Raw genomic sequence first — 19,842 nt, forward strand, 5'->3', positions numbered from 1 at the left:
GGATTTTTAAGATAAGTTTTAAAAACTATTTGTATTTTTCAGATGAAAAAGGACTTATATGTTAATCATCTTAATTGATTCATGGCAGAGCTTTCTAGTTTCCCTTATTTTTACTCTACCAGTTGCATAATCCTCATTTTGTTGTGGTTCACTTCTGGCATTTCAGTACTATGTAGGTGAAATAGTAAACAGAAAGAAAGGTAATTAAAAGGAGATAGTTTTATTGTGTGAGAATTTTATTTGATTTTGCAGTGCTGGAGATCAAACTCAAGACCTCATGCATGTTAGTCAAGGACTCTACTACTGAGCCACCTGAAAAAGAACTGAGTTTTTTGTTGTTGTTGTTTAAATATCTGATTTTGTATGTTAAACATCTGTATTAACTTAGGTATTATACTGTTTATCCTTCTCAGGTTTTCAAATTTTTATGTATTGGATCTGATTTGTATGAACATATATACATAGTTTTCACTGATTCTATGTTTTATAAAAGATTACCAGAGATTTTCTTTTTAATTTTAGTACCAAATCATTTTTTAGATATAAGACTTTTTCTAAGTACCATCGTACTTAAACCAGTTTTGTAAGTTTCATACACATTATCTATAAGGGGATTTCTAAAAATTAGTGTTGATAAATTTTCATATGAACAATCAGAAAACTGAAGATTCACATTAGGCTATTTCTCCTCCTCCTCCACTACAGGGATTGAATCCAGGGACTCATGAATGTTAGGGAAGCCCTGTACCCTGTACCTGAGCTACATTTCTACCCCCTTTTTTTTATTTTGAGAGTGACTCATTAAGTTGCCCAAGCTGATCTTGAACTTGCTACCCTGCTGCCTCAGCCTCATGAGAAGCTGGGATTACAGGTGTGTGCCACCATACCTGGCAGGATATTACTTTCTTGACACAATTTTGGTTTGTTTTTTGGCTTGGTGCTGGTGATTGTTCTCAAGGCCTCATGTGTGATGGTCAAGTGCTTTACCACTGGGCTACATTTCCAGCCCCCAACACCATTTTCACGCTTGCAGATAAGAACATGAAAATTAAGCAAAATTAAGCAACATTTCAAAATTAAAGACTGTGACAATAATAAATAGGTTATATCTGAAATTCTTACTAGTTGGCTGATTTTTTCCTACTTATAATTTTGTGTGTTTTTGAAGTCACTACTATTTGGGGAAGGTGTGGAATTAGTCAGTTATATAATCTATAGAGTTCCCTGTAGACTTGATTTCTGGCTAGATTTTTTTTTAAAAAATGGAGAACATAATACTTGTATATAGAAAAAAAATTAAATTTAACTTTACCTTCCTTTCTTTTTTTTTAGGGGGGAGAGGTACTAAATATTTAACCCAGGGGCACTTTGTCACTGAGCTATATTCCCAGTCCTTTTTATATTTTATTTTGAGACAGTCTCATTAAATTGCAGAGGCTGGTCTTTTAAGTCCAGCCTCTCAGACTTTCAGCAAAAAATTATAGCAGAATGATAGTAATGATAATTCTCACGAGTATATAAAACTATTTTTGGACTAATTAAACGTTAAAATTGTCATCTTGTTCAAAAATTTTATTTTCTTGACTCTTTTAAATATTTTATATCTTTGCCTGATTTTAATATTTGAAAATTCAGAAACACTTTAGATTAAAGGGAAAAATTGTTTTTTTGTTTTGTTTTGGCAGTACTGGGGATTGAGCCTGCCTTTTGTATGCTAGGTAAGGTACCATTTAGCTATTTCCACAGTCCAGTGTATATCTTAATGATAGAAACTAGATTAGTTGTTAGCCTAAATTTTTCAAAGTTGAAAAAAACGTTGGTGTTAGGTTTAAAAAATTTTTTTGACAATCTGGGAATTGAACGCAGGGCATCAAGATATTTCTTTTGTTCCTCATTTACATCTTCTCTAGCCCCAATGTTAAGATTTTTCTTAAACCTAAAATTACTAGGAAAGTTGCCTGAGAAAAAGAAAATTGTTCATTTAATTTTGTAGATGGAGACAATACCTTTATTTTACTTATTCATTTTTGTGTGGTGCTGAGAATCTAACCCAGTGCCTCACACATGCTAGGCAAGCTCTCTAACCACTGAGCTACAACCCCAGTTTCCCCACGCCCCAGTCATGTGTTTTATGGGAAAAATATTCAATGCTTTGGTTCCTCAATTTTTATAATTTTTTTCCTTTTTTGATACTAGGGGTTGAATGCAGGGCTGCGCTCCACCTGAGTTCTACCTTTGACATTCCCAACCCTTTTTATTTGAGACAAGATCTTACAAAGTTTCCTGGGCTGGCCTTAAACTTGTGATCAGTCTCAGTCTGCTGAACCACTAGGATTATAGGCATGTGCTACCCGGTCCTCCTGGCTCAGCCTCCCAAGCTGCCAGGATTATAGGTGTGCACTACTGTGCCTGGCTTCTTCAACATTTTAATAATATAATGTAAAACTTTGTACTAGTCTTTATTAGCAGTGGTTGGAATTTTGTCTTTAGAAACCCAGCGAGTAGCAATGTTTAGTTGCTATCTATATTGCCATTGTACAACTGTTGGATAAATGGAAGAATACAGCAGTACTAAACATATTAAGTATGCTAGAGCATATTGTCATATTTAGCAAACTGTCAAGAAAATTTTACTTTGGACCAAGATGGCAATTCAGATGTGTTTAATAAATCCAAAAATACCCATACCCCAAGACAAGGATGTATAAATCTGATTTCCAAGATTTAATCTTTTCTTTAAAATTTCAAACCACTTCAAAATTCATTCAATAATTCACTCAGTTCTTTACAGTAGATTATTTTAGTGATATCATTTAAAATGTTTGTGCTCTAAGCTTTAGTTACTTGAAATTTATAAGCAGTATAAAATATTTGCTCTAGAGGTCTGAGTTCTTAATGTCTTTTCAGAGATGATTATTTGGGAATCTTCATGTTGTGTGTGTGCATACATATGTATACATTTATACTTATTTATAAATTTTATTATTTTATTTTCCTATTAAGTGCATTTAACTTCTTTTGAAAATTGAAAACATTAAGCATATCTTTTGTACTTGATAAATAATTTTTTAAAAGTTTATTTTTAAAATCAATACATAGAAACAAAATTGTACATATTAATGAGGTATTACGGTGTTTTGGTACGTTAGGTTAACCATTTCTCCCCAAACATTTATCACTTCTTTATGGCAGAAATATTAAAATCCTTCTAGGTTTTTTCTTTTTTTTTTTTTTTAATGTATGTGTGTGGTGCTGGGGTTTGTAACCTAGGGCCTTGTGCATGCTGGGCAAATGCTCTACCACTGAGCTAATCCTCAGCCCCTCATTTTAGCTTTTTGAGATAGACATTATATAGTTACTGTCTATGATTACTCTACTATCCAGTAACACACTGAAACTATAATGTACTCATTGACCAACCTTTCCCAATTCTTCTATTTCCTCTATTTTCCCCAGTCTGTAACCATCAGTCTACTTCTCAATTTCTATGAAATCAGCTTTTTGTATTCCACATGAGTGAATCATGAAATACTTGTCTTTCTATGCCTGGCTTACTTTATTTAACATTAATGATCTCCAGTTCCATTCATATTTTCACAGATAACAGGATTTCCTTCCTCTTTTTTTAAATAGCTGAATCATATTCCATTGTGTGTATGTACTACCTTTTCTTTATTCATTAGCTGATGGATACTTAGAATATTTCACTTCCTTGGCTGTTGTGATAACCCTTAGACATAATGATTTAATTTCCTTTGGACATATACCCAGAAGTAGGATTGTTGGATTATGTGATAGTTCATTTTTTAAATTTTTAAATCCTTATTGCTTTTCATAATGACTATACTAATTTGCATGTATACCAATAGTGTACAAGTGTTCACCTTATTCCACATCCTTGTCAGCACTTGTCATTTCAATAATAGTCATTTTTTAAAATATTTTTTAATTGTTGATGGACCTTTATTTTATTTATTTGTATGTGGTGCTGAGAATTGAGCCCAACGTGTCATACATGCTAGGCAAGCATGCTACCACTGAGCCACAACCCCAGCCCCAATACTCATTCTTAATAGAGTGAGGTGATGATGGCTCATTGTGGTTTTGATTTCCTTTTCCCTGATGATTAGTGAGTTGAGCATTTTTTTACATAAGTGTGGTCATTTTTAAGTCTTCTTATCTATTGCCTGTTTGTAGATCAGGTTATTTGCCTTTGAGTTTTATGTGTTTTGGGTAGTAACCCTTTGTCCGATATTTTCTCCCATTCCAGTGTCCTAAAGCATTTTCCCTATGTTTTCTTATATAGTACTATATTATATTGGGTTTCATATTTAAGTATTTTTAAATGTTTTTATTTGTGCAGTATAGTTATCTGTGAGAGGATTTCATTAAATATAATCATACATGCATGGATTATGGTTAAATGTTTAACTCATTTTGAGTTGATCCCCCTCACCGTAACTGGTGAGTTAGAGGGCTGGTCAGTCTTATTCTTTTGCATGTGGATGTCCAATTTTTCTAGCACCTATTTAATGAAAAGTCTTTTTGTTTAATGTATATTTTTAGCACCTTTGTTGAATGTTGACTGTAGCTTTCTATCCTGCTTCATTGGCCTCTGTGTCTGTTTATGTCAGAAACATGCTATTGGGATTATTATGGCTTTGTTTGTAATATACTTTGACAATAGGTAGTGTAATAGCTCCTTTTTTGTTGCTTTTGCTGAAGGTTGTTTTGACTATTTGTTTTTGTTTTTTTTTTGTTTTTGATTTTGTTTTTGTTGTTCCATACACATTTTAGCTTTTTTTTTTAAGTTCTTTGAAGAATGTCATTGATATTTTGATATAATGAATGCATAGATCACTTTGAATGGCCTGGAGATTTTAACAATATTTTGTTTTTTCCTCAATCATGAATTCAAATGTCCTTAACTTTGTTGGGGGTGGGTTCGGGGAATGGAATTGCTTTCTGGATACCCATTTCAGGTAGTTTGTTGGCATGTATTACAGTGCTACTGTTTTTATTTTTTAATTTTTTTTTTTTTTTTTACTAGGGATGGAACCCAGGGGTTCTCTCCCACTGAGAGACATTCCCAGCTCTCTTATAATTTCTACTTTTTATTTTTCATTTTGAGACAGGGTCTTGCTAAGTTGCTGAGCCGGGCCTCAAACTTGTAATTCTCTGCCTTAGCTTCCCCAGTCTCTGGGATTAAAGGTGTGTGCCACCATGCCCAGCTAGCACTACTGATTTTTATATGTTAATATTGTATCCTGCAACTTTGCTGAATTCTTTAATTATAATAGTTTCTTGTTGGACTCCTTAGAGGTCTTTATATCATAAGATCATGTCGTCTACAGTTACAAATTGACTTCCTTCTTTCCAATTTGGATGCCTCTATTTCTTTCTCTTGCCTGATTGCTCTGCCTAGAATTTCTAGTACTATGTTGAATAAAAGTGGTGAAAGAGGGCATCCTTGTTTTGAGTTCTTAGTAAGCTTTCAGGTTTTCTATATTCAGTATAATGATAGTTTGTTTTTGTTTTTTGGTGCCGTGCTGTGGATCAAACACAGGGTCTTGTGTTTGATCCACAGCAAGTACTGTCCCACTTAGTTTGATCCAAGGCAAGTACTGTCCCACTTAGTTATATCCTGAGCCCAGCTTTTTATACATGATCTTTATTATAGTGAGGTATGTTTTTTCCATATCTCTTAGATTTAGCAATTTTATCATGATGTTGGATTTTATCAAATGAGTTCTCTGCATCTATTGAGAAGATCATATAGTTTTTGTCCTTCTTTCTATTAATGTGGTATATCACATTTATCAAATTGTATATGTTGACCCTGTCTTGCATCCCTGGGATGAATCTTTTTGATGTGCCGTTATCTTCAGTTTGTTAATATTTTGTTAAGGATTTTTGCATCTATGCTCCTCAAAGTTATTGTCCTGTAGTATTTTTGTTGTTGTTGTTGTGTCCTTGTCTGATTTTAGTGTCAGGGTAATATGCAGTTGGATTAATTCCCTTCTCTTCAATTTTTTGGAATAATTTAAGAATTGTTGGGATGTAGTTTAATGACAGAGAGCTGTCTAGCATGCATTAATCCCTGAGTTCAGTCCCCAGCACTGCCTTAAAAAAACAAAAACAAAAAAACAAGAATTGGCAGTAGTTTACTCACCAGTGAAACCATCTGTTCCTGGCTTTTCTTTTCTAGGAGACTTTTCTTTTGGGCGTGCTAAGGATTGAACCCAGGGCCCTGTCCCTGCTTGGCAAGCACTCTACCACTGAGTTCCAGCCCTACTGATTGAATATCAGTACTTGTTATTGATCTGTTCAGGTTTTCTGTCTTTATGGTTTAATCTTGGTAAGCTGTATGTATCCAGGAATTTGTCCATTTCTGCTAGGTTATCGAATTTTGTTGGTGAAGAGTCATTCATAATAATCTCTTTTGAGCCACTCAGTTGTAATGTCTCCCTTTTTTTTTTTTTTTTTAAATTTGTCTTCTCTTTGTTATTTTGACTAAGGGTTTGTTAGCTTTGTTTTTTTTTTTTTTTCAAAAAAACAATTCTTCATTTTTTTTTCATTATCTCTGCTCAGCCTTTTTTTTTTTTTTTTTTAAGTTTTAGATGGACACAGTACCTTTATCTTATTTATTTATTTTTATATGGTGTTGAGGATTGAACCTAGTGCCTTACACATGCTAGGCAAGCACTTCACCACAGAGCTACAACTCTGGCCCAGCTTTTTTTTTTAACCCCTCTTGTTCTTAATCTTAATAAGATGCAATGATGGGTTATTTGAGTTCTTCTGCTTTTTAAATATAGATGTTGATTGCTTAAAAATTCCCCTTTTAGTACTGTTTTTATTGTCTTACATAGATTTTGACATGTTGTGTTTTGATTTTCATTTGTTTAAAGAGATTTTTGATTTCTGTCTTGTTGTTCAAGAATAAACTTGTGCACTGGGAATATAGTTCAGTGGTAGAGTGCTTGCCTAGTATGTGCAAGGCCCCGGGTTCAATCCCCCATGTTGCATCCCACCCCGAAAAGTTCCTTAATTTCTGTGTGTTTATATAGTTTCCAAATTATTTTACTTCATACATGTTTTCCAGTGCATTATAATTGTACATAATGTTGGGATTTATTTTTACTTGTTTGAGTTTTTAAAGTTTTTCTTGTTATTGATTTCTAGGTTTTTGTTTGTTTGTTTTTGTTTTTGGTACCAGGGATTGAACCCAAGGGCACTTAACCACTGAGTCACATCCCCAGCCCTCTTTTGCATTTTATTTAGGGACAGAGTCTCACTAAGTTGTTTAGGCCCTTGCTAAGTTTCTGAGGTAGCTTTGACCTTGTAGTCTTTCTGTCTTAGCCTCTTGAGCTGTTGGGATTACAGGTGTATGCCACCGTGCTTAGCTTGATTTCGGTTTTGAAAAAAAAAAATTGAGACCTGTTTTATAGCCTATTATATAATCTGCTCTGTAAGCTGTTCCACCTAGTGATAAGAAGAATGTATTCTGCATGTGTTGTTTGGAATGTCCTGTAGAAGTCTTTTAGGTCTGGTCCATTTGGTCTGTGGTGCAATTTAATTCTGCTCTTTCTCTGTTGACTTTTTGTCTGAATGAGATATCCATTGTGTGGGATAATAAAGTCTCTTACTATTATTTTATTGGAGTCTGTCTTTTCCTTTTAATACTTGATTTACATTTAGTGCCCCTATATTGTGCACATATATATTTAGAATCATTATTTCCTCTTGATGAGTTGACACCTTTATCATTGTACAATGACTTTCTTTGCCTCTATTGCTTTTGATTTAAAGTTTGTTTTTATCTGATAGGATTATGGCTGCTGCTCCTTCTGGATTTAATTTGTGTAATATCTTGCTATATTCCCTTACTTTCATTGTATGTGTGTCCTCTGAGGTAAAGTTTTTTTTTTTTTTTTTTTTTTTTTACAAACATTTAATTGGGTTTTATTTTTTCCTTTTTTAAAAAAATCCATTCAATCACTTTGTATCTTTTAATTGGAGAATTTTTTATCATTGACATTGAAGGTAGTTATTGATAGGTTGCAAGATCTTAGTACAGCCATATTGTAATTTGTTTTCTGGTGTTACGGTAGTTCTTCTTTTTTTGTTTTTTGCTTTCTTACTCTTTCAGTTTTCCTTTGTGATTTTGTCATTTACTCTGGTAGTATGTTTTGATTCCTTATTAATTGTGTTTGTCTCTGCAGATTTTTGTGGATACCATAAGTCTTACAAAAAAAATCTTTTGATATAGCAACTATGCTGAAATAATAGCACCTTAACAAGATTGTAAAGATAAAAACAACAACAACAAAACAAAAAACCACTACTAAAAAATACTACACTTGACTCCATTCCTCTGCACATTTTGAATTTTTCATATCTCATTTTACATCTTTATTTATTGACATTAATATAGTCATTATGGTTTTGGTTTTCATCTTCATATTAAAAATATGAAAAGTTTACTTGTGATGAATTCTATAACATTCTGTTGTGATTAAGTATTTTCTAATTTGTTATCTGTGAAAAAATGGAACTTGGGAAAACAATGTAGTAAATTGTTACCACTCAGAATAATTTTTTTTAATTTCTGAAAGCTGAGGAAACAAAGCAGATCCCTATCTCTGTTGTTAGTGTTTAATAATCTACTGGAAGATGAAAGGAGATACTTTTTTCTTCAACATAGTAATGCCACAGTAGAATGTATTTCTTTGTGTAATATGTACTCAAGAAATTAGCATTTGTGTTATAGGGCAGTATTTTGGAAAGGAGAGTCACTGAGTTTAAATTACTTTGCAAATTTAGAAGATTTTTGGTAAACTTTATGACTAATTTAATACTAAAGCTTCTAAGACTTTACAGATTCATTTATCCTTTAACAGTGCATTCCTTACATAGTATTTGCCAAGCACTATGGTAGGTATTAGGGATTCTAATGCATATAAGTTACATAGTTGGCCTTTATGGAACTTATTATTTAGCAGAGGAGATTAACATTAAATGAATACTATGTACACTGGTAATTAGTAATAACATGCTGTGAAGAAGAAAAGCATAGTGTTTTATGAGAATGTAGTATTTTGAAATGTTTGGTTTTGCAAGTTCAAGTAGATAACTGAAATAGTTTTTTCCCCAAAATATTAAATATAGTGAACAGATGAATGAAAGATGTGTTTAGTGCACATAATAATAGTAAGTTTACTATTTACTAAGAATAAACGGCATAGTTGTAATTTCCATGTTTTTTCATTCCTAATTCTTTCTGCATTACCAGTGTTTAATTTTGCTATTGGGAAAAAAAAGCATTTTGTTACATTTGAAAATTTGAAGGTACATTGGATCCTGCTAATTTGTTGGATTCTGCTAAATTTTAGCACTACAGACTCTCAAGCTTTGTAGTTAAGAACATAAATCCACTAAATAAAAATATATCTAATAAAACAATATGGAATTAGAGTAACTCTCCTTTTTCCTGCTCACAATTTGATTTGCTGAAGCTGCTTCCCGAAAATCATGGGTATCGACACTCTATTCAGAACTTGCTCTGGACTCTCATTTGGCAGAATCAGGTCAGATGGCAGTATCAGGTAAAGGGAAATAAGAAACATGTTTTTTTTTTTCTCCCCACCCCCCTTTTTTTTTCCTTGAAAGCATTCACTCAGGAAAAATAGTAGAAAGACCAGGAAAAGGGGAAGTATTATATAACATGAAGCACAAGGTTAATAGATAACTTGTAGTGTTTTTTTCCCCCCCCCCCCCCTTAGCCTTTAGAATTGCATTGCAATTAAGCAAACATTAGAAAGAGAGGTGGGATTATAGAAGTATTAGAACAAAACACAGATGACTGAAAATTAAGATTTAACATATCAGTGATAATCATAAATGTGAGTTAATTAAATTTCCCTAGTAAGAAAGTTAGATGTCACTGATTGATTGATATGTAAACAAAAGGATATGACCTAAAAGGAATAGATTTAATAATTTGTGAATTGGTAGAAAATATGATAGGAATCCTTATTGGTTCTAAGGAATCTAATAGAGAAGAACATGTATTAAACTAGACCAAACACCAATTTAAATCGTGTACATTTATTTTACAAATATATTGCCTAGTTTCACACAGTATAGATTTTTTAAAATTATAATAAAAGGAAATTCTGAATTGTCAGAGCACTATGAAGAGTATTTGACATGTGAACATTGTTCACTTTGCTTAAGTATTTTCTTTGAGGGTTTTTTCTTTCATAGCTTTTACTTTTTTTATATTTAGATCTTGATTACTGATTTTTTTTAATACAAATTTTTTGGTAAATTGGCCTTAATTGAGGTCAGTATGAAACTCTGCACATAGTACATATTCAGTAAATAACATGAGTAAGTGACATTCAAGATCCATTTGTTAAATGGAATGAATTGATCCTGCTCTTTCTTCTTTTCTAGAAATATTAAAAGTTTGTCAGATATCCAGATAGTACAGGTTGCTTGCGGTTACTATCATTCACTTGCACTTTCTAAAGGTAAGCATTGTTTTTATTTTCTTCCAATTTATTACTGATGCTTTGAGCAGAAAGGGCTCTGACTTTTTAATCTTTTCCAAGATTGTCCTGGTTCTTCTTGATCCTTTTCATCCAATATAAATTTTGGTATTAGCTTGTCAGTTTTTTTAGACAAAGAACTTGATGGAATTTTGATATTTTGTTGTCTGTAAATGAATTTGAGAAAAATCTTTACAGTATTGAGTTTTGGGATCTTGAATATCTCTCTCTGTTTTTTAAGTCTTTTAACATTTTTCTTAGTATTTTGTTTTATGTGGAGAGATCTTATACGTTGTTTAATTAGTTTTTTTTTAACCTTTGTATAATTTATTTTTATGTGGTGCTGAGGATTGAACCCAGTGCCTCATATGTGCTAGGCAAGCGCTCTACCACTAAGCCAGCACCCCAGCCCTTTTATTAGATTTTTTTTTCCCTCTTAGGTATGCATTTTTTTTCTGTTTGTGAATGGTGTCATTTTTAGTTGTTTATTATAGTGATGAAATTTATTTTTGTTTTTAACTTTTCACTTCATAATTAAAAACTATTTTTTCATAGCTGGGGAAGAATGGCCTCCAATCTCATTTTAAGCTCACAGATAAACTTTTTGTGACTAAAAGTAGAGAAAGTATGTAAACATACTGTTAGCTTTGTGTTCCTGTTTTACTAATTTTTTTAAAAAAATATTTTTTTAGTTGTTGATAGGCTTTATTCATTTATATGTGGTGCTGAGAATCACACATGCCAGGCAAGTGTACTACCACTGAGCCATAGCCCCTGCTCTTTTACTGATTTAATTTAATCTTTATATTCCAGCTGAGAACTAGGTCATAGGTAGTAAAGAACCTGCCATTTTTTCTTTTTTAAGACCATTTATGGGTTTTTTTTTTAAATCATCATCATTATATTATTAAATTAAGTGAATGTCTAGGGTGAGCTACTATGAATAAAACACTGGGATAGAATTGTGAGGAAACAAACAAACCAAGACAGTTTTAGGGGCTCTAAAGTCTTGTGGGAGAGGCAGCTATCCAAATAGTTTGAGGAAGGAAAAAAATAGTTAATATTTTGATCAAGATAGAAGTAAAATCCTTTGAGGTAAATAAAAAGTCATTGGTACTGATTAATAGAATGGTAGCATAAGGAGAAGATTGCTATTTGGTATGAGTCTTCAAAGATAAATAGAATTTAAGAAATACAGAATTATTAAGTGGTTTGGGTGTTGACAAAGGGGATAGTACTAGTAAAGACATGGAGCCAAGAAGGTGTTGTAATTGAGTATTGGCATATAGTTTTATGAATTGTGAAGGTTATGGGAGATATATTTCAGTTGAGGCTGAAATACAAACAAAAATGTGTTACAAAAAAGGACCTTTAATGTTGTATTAAGGAATTTGCATTTCTGTAGGCATCAAGGAACGAGGCATCTCTGTATTCTTTGCTGTTGCTCTGCTGCCCTCTTTTTTGATATTTTGGTAGGTAGATCCAGCATATATTTAGACCCCAAGAATATACAAATGAGGGCAGTTTTCCATCTAGACCTTTTTTTTTTTTTTTTTTTTTTTTTTGGTATGTGTGTGTGTGTGTGTGTGTCTTACACAGCTTTTTGCTTTAGCTAGTATCACATTCATCTAACAATTTGTTGAACATTTAGTGTGAACTAGGTACACTGTAGTATATGGTAATAGGCAATACATAGGCCCTCATGATACAGCCATACAATAATGATACATACTACCATAGGGTTGTAAAAAAAAAAAAAAAAAAAAAAAAGTTTGAAGTATCTAGAACATTTAATAGGGAGGACTGTCCTTAATCTGGGTAATCAGGGAATGAAGACTTCTCCTGATAGAAAGTAGAAGGGTAACAGATAAAAATGAGGGGAAGGTTTAAACAGAGGGAACAATAAATGTGTGAGGAGCAGCTATTGAAAAATTCAAAGGAAGACAACTAGGATTAGAGTACAGTGAGTGAAGGAAGGTATGAAATGAGATTGGAAACATGTGAATCATACAAAGCCTTACGTTCTTCAAAGTGTTGTCCCCAAAGCAATTAGAAAACACCAAAATTTTTTTTCAGGCAAACAAAATTACCAAATCTGCCTTTTTATAATATTGCTATGCAAATATGTAAATGTCTTCTTGTATGCATATAGAACATTTCTGAGAGGCTTAGAGGACTTACTAGTAAAGGGTAGAAATAGTTGTCTTAGAAGAAGAATTTAGGGACTTAAGTTATAGAGGGAAGCTTACTTTTTTAAAAATTTGATACTGGGACTTGAACCAGTACATTTCCAGTCCTTTTCCATTTTTTATTTTGAGACAAGATCTAAGTTGCTTAGGGCCTCATGTAAGTTGCTAAGGCTGGTCTGAAAGTTATGATCCTCCTGCCTCAGCCTCCCCAGTTGTTGGAACTATAGGCACATGCTGCTGTATCTCATAGATGCTTGCTTTTTTAAATGTGTACGGTTTTTTAGTAGGAATTTTTAAAAAATGCTTGTGTACTGTGCTTGGGTTGTGACTCAGTGGTAGAGCATTTGCCTAGCACTTGAGGCACTGGGTTTGATCCTCAGCACCACGTATAAACAAACAAATATTTGTGCACTGAAGCACTTAACTAGTTTAATGCCAGTTGTTGGTTTAATAAAGATAAAAAGATGTCTGAAGTTATGAAATAGTCTGGCACTGGGGGAGTAAAACAAACAAACTGGGGAAATTTACATAACCGGGTACAATGGTGAAGAACAGATCTGTCATATTTTTCTTTAGAAAGGAAATTACATATAATCTATTGATATGGATATGTATAAGAGAGGAGGGGTTATTAATGATGGTTCCCTAGTGTGTTACTGAATAAGTTACTATGTTATTTACTGAAACAGGTGTGGAACATTAAGTGGAGATCATGAATTCCATTTGGAACATGCTGAGTTAGAAGTGCATTTGACATATCCAAGTATGAATGTCAGGTCAACACTGGGTTATATGGATTTTGCTCAGGAGAGATTTGGGCTAATGATAGATTTTGAATGTGATCAGCATACAATTGATAACTGAAGTTTTGAGCTTTAGATGAGTACCTCTTGGGAGATATTGAGGAATATTAAAATAGAAGAATATTAAAAAGAGCTAGCTATTGTGAAGGATCGTAAGGCAACATTATCCTTACTTAGATAATTCTCAATCGGTGTAATTAATCAAAATAAAATGTAGAATGTTCTTATAGATAATACTCTAGGTAATATAAATGTTTTTTATGTTTATATAAAATAAACCTAAATGCTAAAAAGATCATGAATGTTTCCATCTACTGAGAGGAGCAATGTCCCCAAATAGCAGATGATCTTCAAATCAATTTTTTTTGTATGTTAATAATAATTTTGTGATTTTGTTATTTGTTTTATTTTTGTTTTACAGCAAGCGAAGTTTTTTGTTGGGGACAGAATAAATATGGCCAGTTGGGTTTAGGCATTGAATGTAAAAGGCAAGCTTCACCACAATTGATTAAGTCTTTGCTTGGAATTCCGTTCATGCAAGTTGCAGCTGGAGGAGCCCATAGTTTTGTACTTACCCTTTCTGGAGCTATCTTTGGATGGGGACGCAACAAATTTGGTCAGCTAGGTCTTAATGATGAAAATGGTAGGTTCTCATTATAGTTCAAATGTATTTTTTAAAAGACATGCTCTTTCGAGTTGAATGATTTTTATTGTGTCAGAGAAAAAATGTGTTCATATTTTTAGAGGATAAGACTAATATGTTAATTTAAAAATATCTTTTGATAGCATTTTGAAGGAATGGTGGGAGGCAAAAAAAAAGGGTTTTATTGTAAATTATAGAAATTATATCTGAACAACATTTTTGGATGTTCCTTAAAAGACAGTTGAAGAGCATTCCTTCAAATTGGTAATCAGCATGTTTCATTATTGGCCACCATCAATTTAAAGAAGCCGTAAAATTATTTTGGGAAGGGACTGGGTGCTTGCCAGAATACTGCCCCTCGAGAAAGGAAAACAAAACAAAAACTTATGTAATCTGAAGTTTTAAATCTGTATTTCAGAGAAATACTTACATGATCTGGGTCAGTTAAATTAATTTTTTGGTTGCTTTCTCTTCTGACAGCGATACTAGAGTCTTGACAATAAAATACTTTGAATCATAAGAAATTTTAACTATCTGAAACAATCAGGATCTTGGATGTGGTTTTTCATAACTGCAGTTGATTAGCCAATATGGTACATAACAAAAATGGTAATTTCATAAAGTTCAGCATAATTGTGATGACTGAAATGTACAAAAGTGAGTTGTTGATCAAGTAACAACAATGATAAACAAATAATATTCTCAAAGAATTAACTAATAAATCTATATAAGAAAACTGTGCCATGATACAACAGTATATATCATTACTGCTACAAAAATAGCAGAAAATAGAGTTTTCAATCTACTAAGTAGAATCCTGTGAGCATAATCATAAGGTAAATATATAAAGAATGATGTGTATATAGAAAATTAGAAGTAGTTAAGTAAATTTTTTAACTTCCTTGATTGCTCAGTCCTGTGCTTATTGGCATATAGGTTGCTTAACACTTAAGTATTTAAATCCTTACTTTATCACAGTGTAATGGATAGATAGGCCTGGGAACCTAAGTTTGTAGGCTCGTACTATAAAGTCATTGACTCATAGTTAAAATTATTCAGTCATCACTATGTTGAGCTTGGGAAGCTGTATAGAAAACACTTTTAAAAGAATTTCAATTTAAAGAATATTGTTAACATCTCTTATTGGAATTTTCAGATAGGTATGTTCCTAATTTACTAAAGTCACTAAGATCTCAGAAAATAGTTTATATTTGTTGCGGAGAAGATCATACAGCTGCGCTAACCAAGGTATTATACTCCTAAAACTTTATTATTACTCATAATAGTTCTTTCATAATTAGTGAATGTTTTATGATTTTTATATTAAAACTTTATGTTGAAATTGATGTTTCAAAAATAACTAGTAAAAAGACCTAGATTATTATTTATTCTTAAAAACAATTTGCATTAATTTTCAGCCTTAACATTATAAAATATGAATTATGATATACTTCTTACATGTTATGTATATTGTGTTTCTCAACAGTTACATGAAATAACTGGTTGAATAATATTTTTGAAAAAAATTATCCCATTTTAGTTCATCAGACTTGCCATGCTATGTGTATCAGTCCCATTTATATTACATAGCTTTATCTAATTTGAAGTTACCTTCTATTTACTTATAAACATTTTAGAACATGTAGTAGAGGAAACTTAATTTCTGTTATTTATAGCCTGAGTATTGGACAATTATAGTGAACTTTCAATACAGTTTGTCGATGGCTTTAACATTTTCATCTCTCAATTTCTTGGGTGTGTGACAATTCACTATCAGTACTGCTTAGTTTTCTAGTGTGTAGGAGTTAAATGAAAATGAAAATATCCAGGCTGCAGATGTAGCTCAGTGTTAGAGTTCTTCCCCAGCATGAGAGAGCACCAATCCCCAGCATCAAAACCCAAAGCAATAGCAAAAAACTCCATTCTATTAACCTTAACTGAAAAAGTATTTATTATAGTCATTCATGTGAACATAAAGAATTTGGCAAGGTTTTCATTGACTAAATTAGAAAATGGTGTTTTTATTTCTTTATGTTTGTCCTCCAAGTAGATAAAATTAAGAAGGAAATTATCTTATAATAGACTTTTAAAATTCTGTGCTTTTATTCTCTCATATTGAGAATTTTGGCATAACAAAGATTGTTTTTAGTCATATTTAATCTTTCTTGCTGTTAGTAAGGAAGTCTTTACTGTAAGTACTTACCAATCCTGTTATGTTTTGTTGTTTTTTTATCATTCAAATTACAATTGTAATTACTAAAGTATTAATTAATCACTTTGTTTTATAAATTTTAGTCATTCTGTCTTTGATATTTGAAAGAAATAATTCTATATAGAAATAACAAAAATATTTTGTGTCAAAATATGTTTCATATGGTATCTAATTTTGTGTGGTAATTTGTAATAGACTAATAATACTTTTCAGATTGAATCTATCGAATAACCATTTACTATCTCAGGATAGTAACTGTATCCATTGAAAGTTTAAAAAAATGTTTTCTACCAATCTTCTGCATTTATCTTTCAGAAGACAATAATTGGTGATATTTGTTTACTAGAATTTTTGGCATACATTATTTTAAAGAAAACTAGATTTTAAAATTCCAAAAGTAAATATTTATTTTCCTTTAAGTTAGAATATATGCCTCATATCTATATATCTTCTACTTTTGTTGAAGAATTTCTTATGCATAGATTAGCATTGCTTTATGAAGCAGCTTCCTTATGTAAATACCTACATTAGGCTAACTGCATTAAGGTTTAAAGGCTGATTTTTAAAATACAATAAATGGAAAGACATGTAGTATTAGTGAGTATGGAGATACCACCAAAACATTCAGATTTTTTAAAGTTCATTTGCAAATTAATTATGTAAATCACATATAAATATACCTTTTGACTTAGCAATCCCACTTTTAAGAATCTACCCCAGAGAAAATGAAATTTTACATCAAAGGTCATAGTTTTGCTATTAAAACAATTCTACAATAGCACACCTGTAATCCCAGCTAGGTAGGAGACTGAGGCAGAAGGATAATAAGTTTGAAGCCATCCTGGGCAACTTTGTGAGAACTTGTCTGAAAATAAATATTAAAAAGGACTGAGCTACAACTCAGTTGTGGAGTAGTTGCCTAGTATTCATGAGGCTCCAGGAATGAGCCCCATTACTGCAAAAAGCAAAAATTCAAAACAAAGCATGGCCTGGGTTTTAGATGACTTAAGAAGTTAGTATTAATTTTGTGAGTGTTGTAATAGTATTAAGATTCTGTATTTTTTGTTAGAGACTTGAGCCATCAAATATATATACACCTTGATGTGGGTATTGACTTGATGACCACAATTTACTTCAAAGCATTCCAGTGCTTTTTAAAATTTTCACATAAAATACTTCTCAAAAAGGTAAAGAGGAGGCATAAATATAATAAGATGTCCATTCTTTTGCTAGTTACTTTTGCCAGTTAGTGTAACTGAGCGGTGGCTGTATAATAATTGTATTTTCTTTCTACTTTTGTACATTTGGTGCTTTCTATAAATTTTAACAAGAAAAAAAATTGTTTATAAAGAACATTTACATTGCACTATCTGCTTAAAATCACTAGTTGTGCACTCTGGTTGCATGTACTTTATGCAGAGATTTATTTTCAAAGCATAATTAGCTTGCAAAATTTTATTATGGTACTATCTTTAGGTATTTGTGAAATTTTATAAATGTGTACTTCAAATTCAAGAATATAATGAGGTTAAAGGCAATGCAAATAAGTAATCATTTAGCAAAAAAATCAGCAACAACAAAAAATCCCCAAAACATTAAGTCTTTCAATGTAAAATATGTGAAAATTATATACCTTTTGGACTGGAATTCTCTTATTTTGAAGACATTTTTTTTCTTCAATGAATCATCTATTAACTGTTAAATTTTGAAGACAATTATAAGAGACAAAATTGAGTCCATATTTAATATCAGCTTATTTTTCTGAAAATCAGTTATTTTATTGATTTAGGCCTTCTAATAAATGGTTTTGTCTTTTTTTAGGAAGGTGGAGTGTTTACTTTTGGAGCTGGAGGATATGGTCAGTTGGGTCATAACTCTACCAGTCATGAAATAAACCCAAGGAAAGTTTTTGAACTTATGGGAAGCATCGTCACTCAGATTGCTTGTGGAAGGTAAGGTGTTCTAGAAAACAGCATTTTGGTCTTGATGCTGTTATTATTTAGGGTTTGTTTAGTAAATTGTTTTAGGTATCTAATAATCTGAAATGAAACATTTCCTGCTAAATGCTTAATTTGCTGCTAAGGAATCATCAGTATAGGAAAACCATCTTTTATGTAGTGGTTATAATTTTTTTTTTTTTTTTTTTTAAGGGAGTGCTCTCCTTTTTTTCATAGTGGCTGTATCATCTTATATTTCCACCAATAGTGCACAGGTTTCCATTTTCTTTATATTCTTAATAACACTTGTTAGTTATTTGTTCTTTTTGGTTATACATGACAGTAGAATATATTTTGACATATCATACATACGTGGAGAATAACTTCCCACTTTTGTGATTATACATGGTATGGTGTTACTCTGGTCACGTATTCATATTTGAATATAGGAAAGTTATGTCTGATTCATTCTACAGTCTTTCCCATTTCTCCCCTTTCCTTCCTCCCACTCCCCCAATTGTTTTTTTTTTTTTTTTTTTAGTAGCCACCCTGGTAGATGTGAGATGGTATGTCAGTGTGGTTTTTCTTTGCATTTCTCTGATGTTTAGTGATGCTGAGTATCTTTTCATGTGCTTACTGACTATATGTACACCTCTGGGGAAATGTTTGTCCAAATTCTATTCCCATTTTTGAACCTAGGTTTGGATTTTGTTTAAAAGTTCTTTCTGTGTTCTAGATGTTAATCCTCTCTCATGATTTAGAGCTATTCTGTTTTTTTTTTTTTTTTTTTTGGGTTGCCCTTGTATTATGTTGATATTGTCTCCTCCCATCCCTTTGGCTAAATTGTTTCCTTATTATCTCGTGTGTGTGTGTGTGTGTGTGTGTGTGTGTGTGTGTGTGTGTGTGTGTGTGTGTGTGAGTGAGTGTGAGAGAGAGAGAGAAGATAAACTTTGTTTTTATTCATCTATCTGTCTATTTATTTAATAGATTATGACAGTGGAATGCATTACAATTCTTTTTTTTTTCCTTCTCAGTTTGGGTTTTTATTTATGTATTTATTTTTTAATACACGACAGCGGAATGCATTACAATTCTTTGTGTGCGTGCGCGCGAGCGCACTGGGGATTGAACTCAGGGCCTTGTGCATGCAAAGCAAGCACTCTACCAACTGAGCTATACCCCAGCCCCTACAATTCTTATTACACATATAGAGCACAGTTTTTCATATCTGGTATATAAAGTATGTTCATTCCAATTCATGTCTTTATACATGTATTTTGTGGAGTTTTTTTGCATTACAATTTTTATTACATATATATATACCACAAATTTTTATATTTCTGTTTGTATATAAAGTATGTTGACACCCAGTTGAGTCTTCATACGTGTACTTTGGATAATGATGCCCATCATATTCTACCATCCTTGCTAATCCCCTGTCCCCTCCATTTCCTTCCCACCCCTCTTCCCTATCTAGAATTCATCTAATCCTCCCATTCTCC

The 19,842-nt window shown here is 32.1% G+C and overlaps 1 protein-coding gene across 7 annotated transcripts in view; it reads left to right on the forward strand.

The window, feature by feature from the left end:
• Herc4 (HECT and RLD domain containing E3 ubiquitin protein ligase 4) overlaps window positions 1–19,842 on the forward strand; it is a 120,406-nt gene that overhangs the window by 30,509 nt on the left and 70,055 nt on the right. For all 7 annotated transcript variants that reach the window (XR_013435738.1, XR_002484048.3, XM_005325979.4 and 4 more), the window contains 4 exons: window positions 10,462–10,538; window positions 13,970–14,191; window positions 15,348–15,439; window positions 18,225–18,355. Coding sequence is in view for 5 of the 7 variants with exons in the window: in XM_005325979.4 (XP_005326036.1) it covers window positions 10,462–10,538; window positions 13,970–14,191; window positions 15,348–15,439; window positions 18,225–18,355 (522 nt within the window). In the remaining 2 variants the exon portion in view is untranslated. The remainder of the gene's footprint in view (window positions 1–10,461; window positions 10,539–13,969; window positions 14,192–15,347; window positions 15,440–18,224; window positions 18,356–19,842) is intronic.

The sequence above is a fragment of the Ictidomys tridecemlineatus genome, chromosome 1, assembly GCF_052094955.1.
Source record: "Ictidomys tridecemlineatus isolate mIctTri1 chromosome 1, mIctTri1.hap1, whole genome shotgun sequence".
Lineage (NCBI taxonomy): Eukaryota > Metazoa > Chordata > Mammalia > Rodentia > Sciuridae > Ictidomys > Ictidomys tridecemlineatus.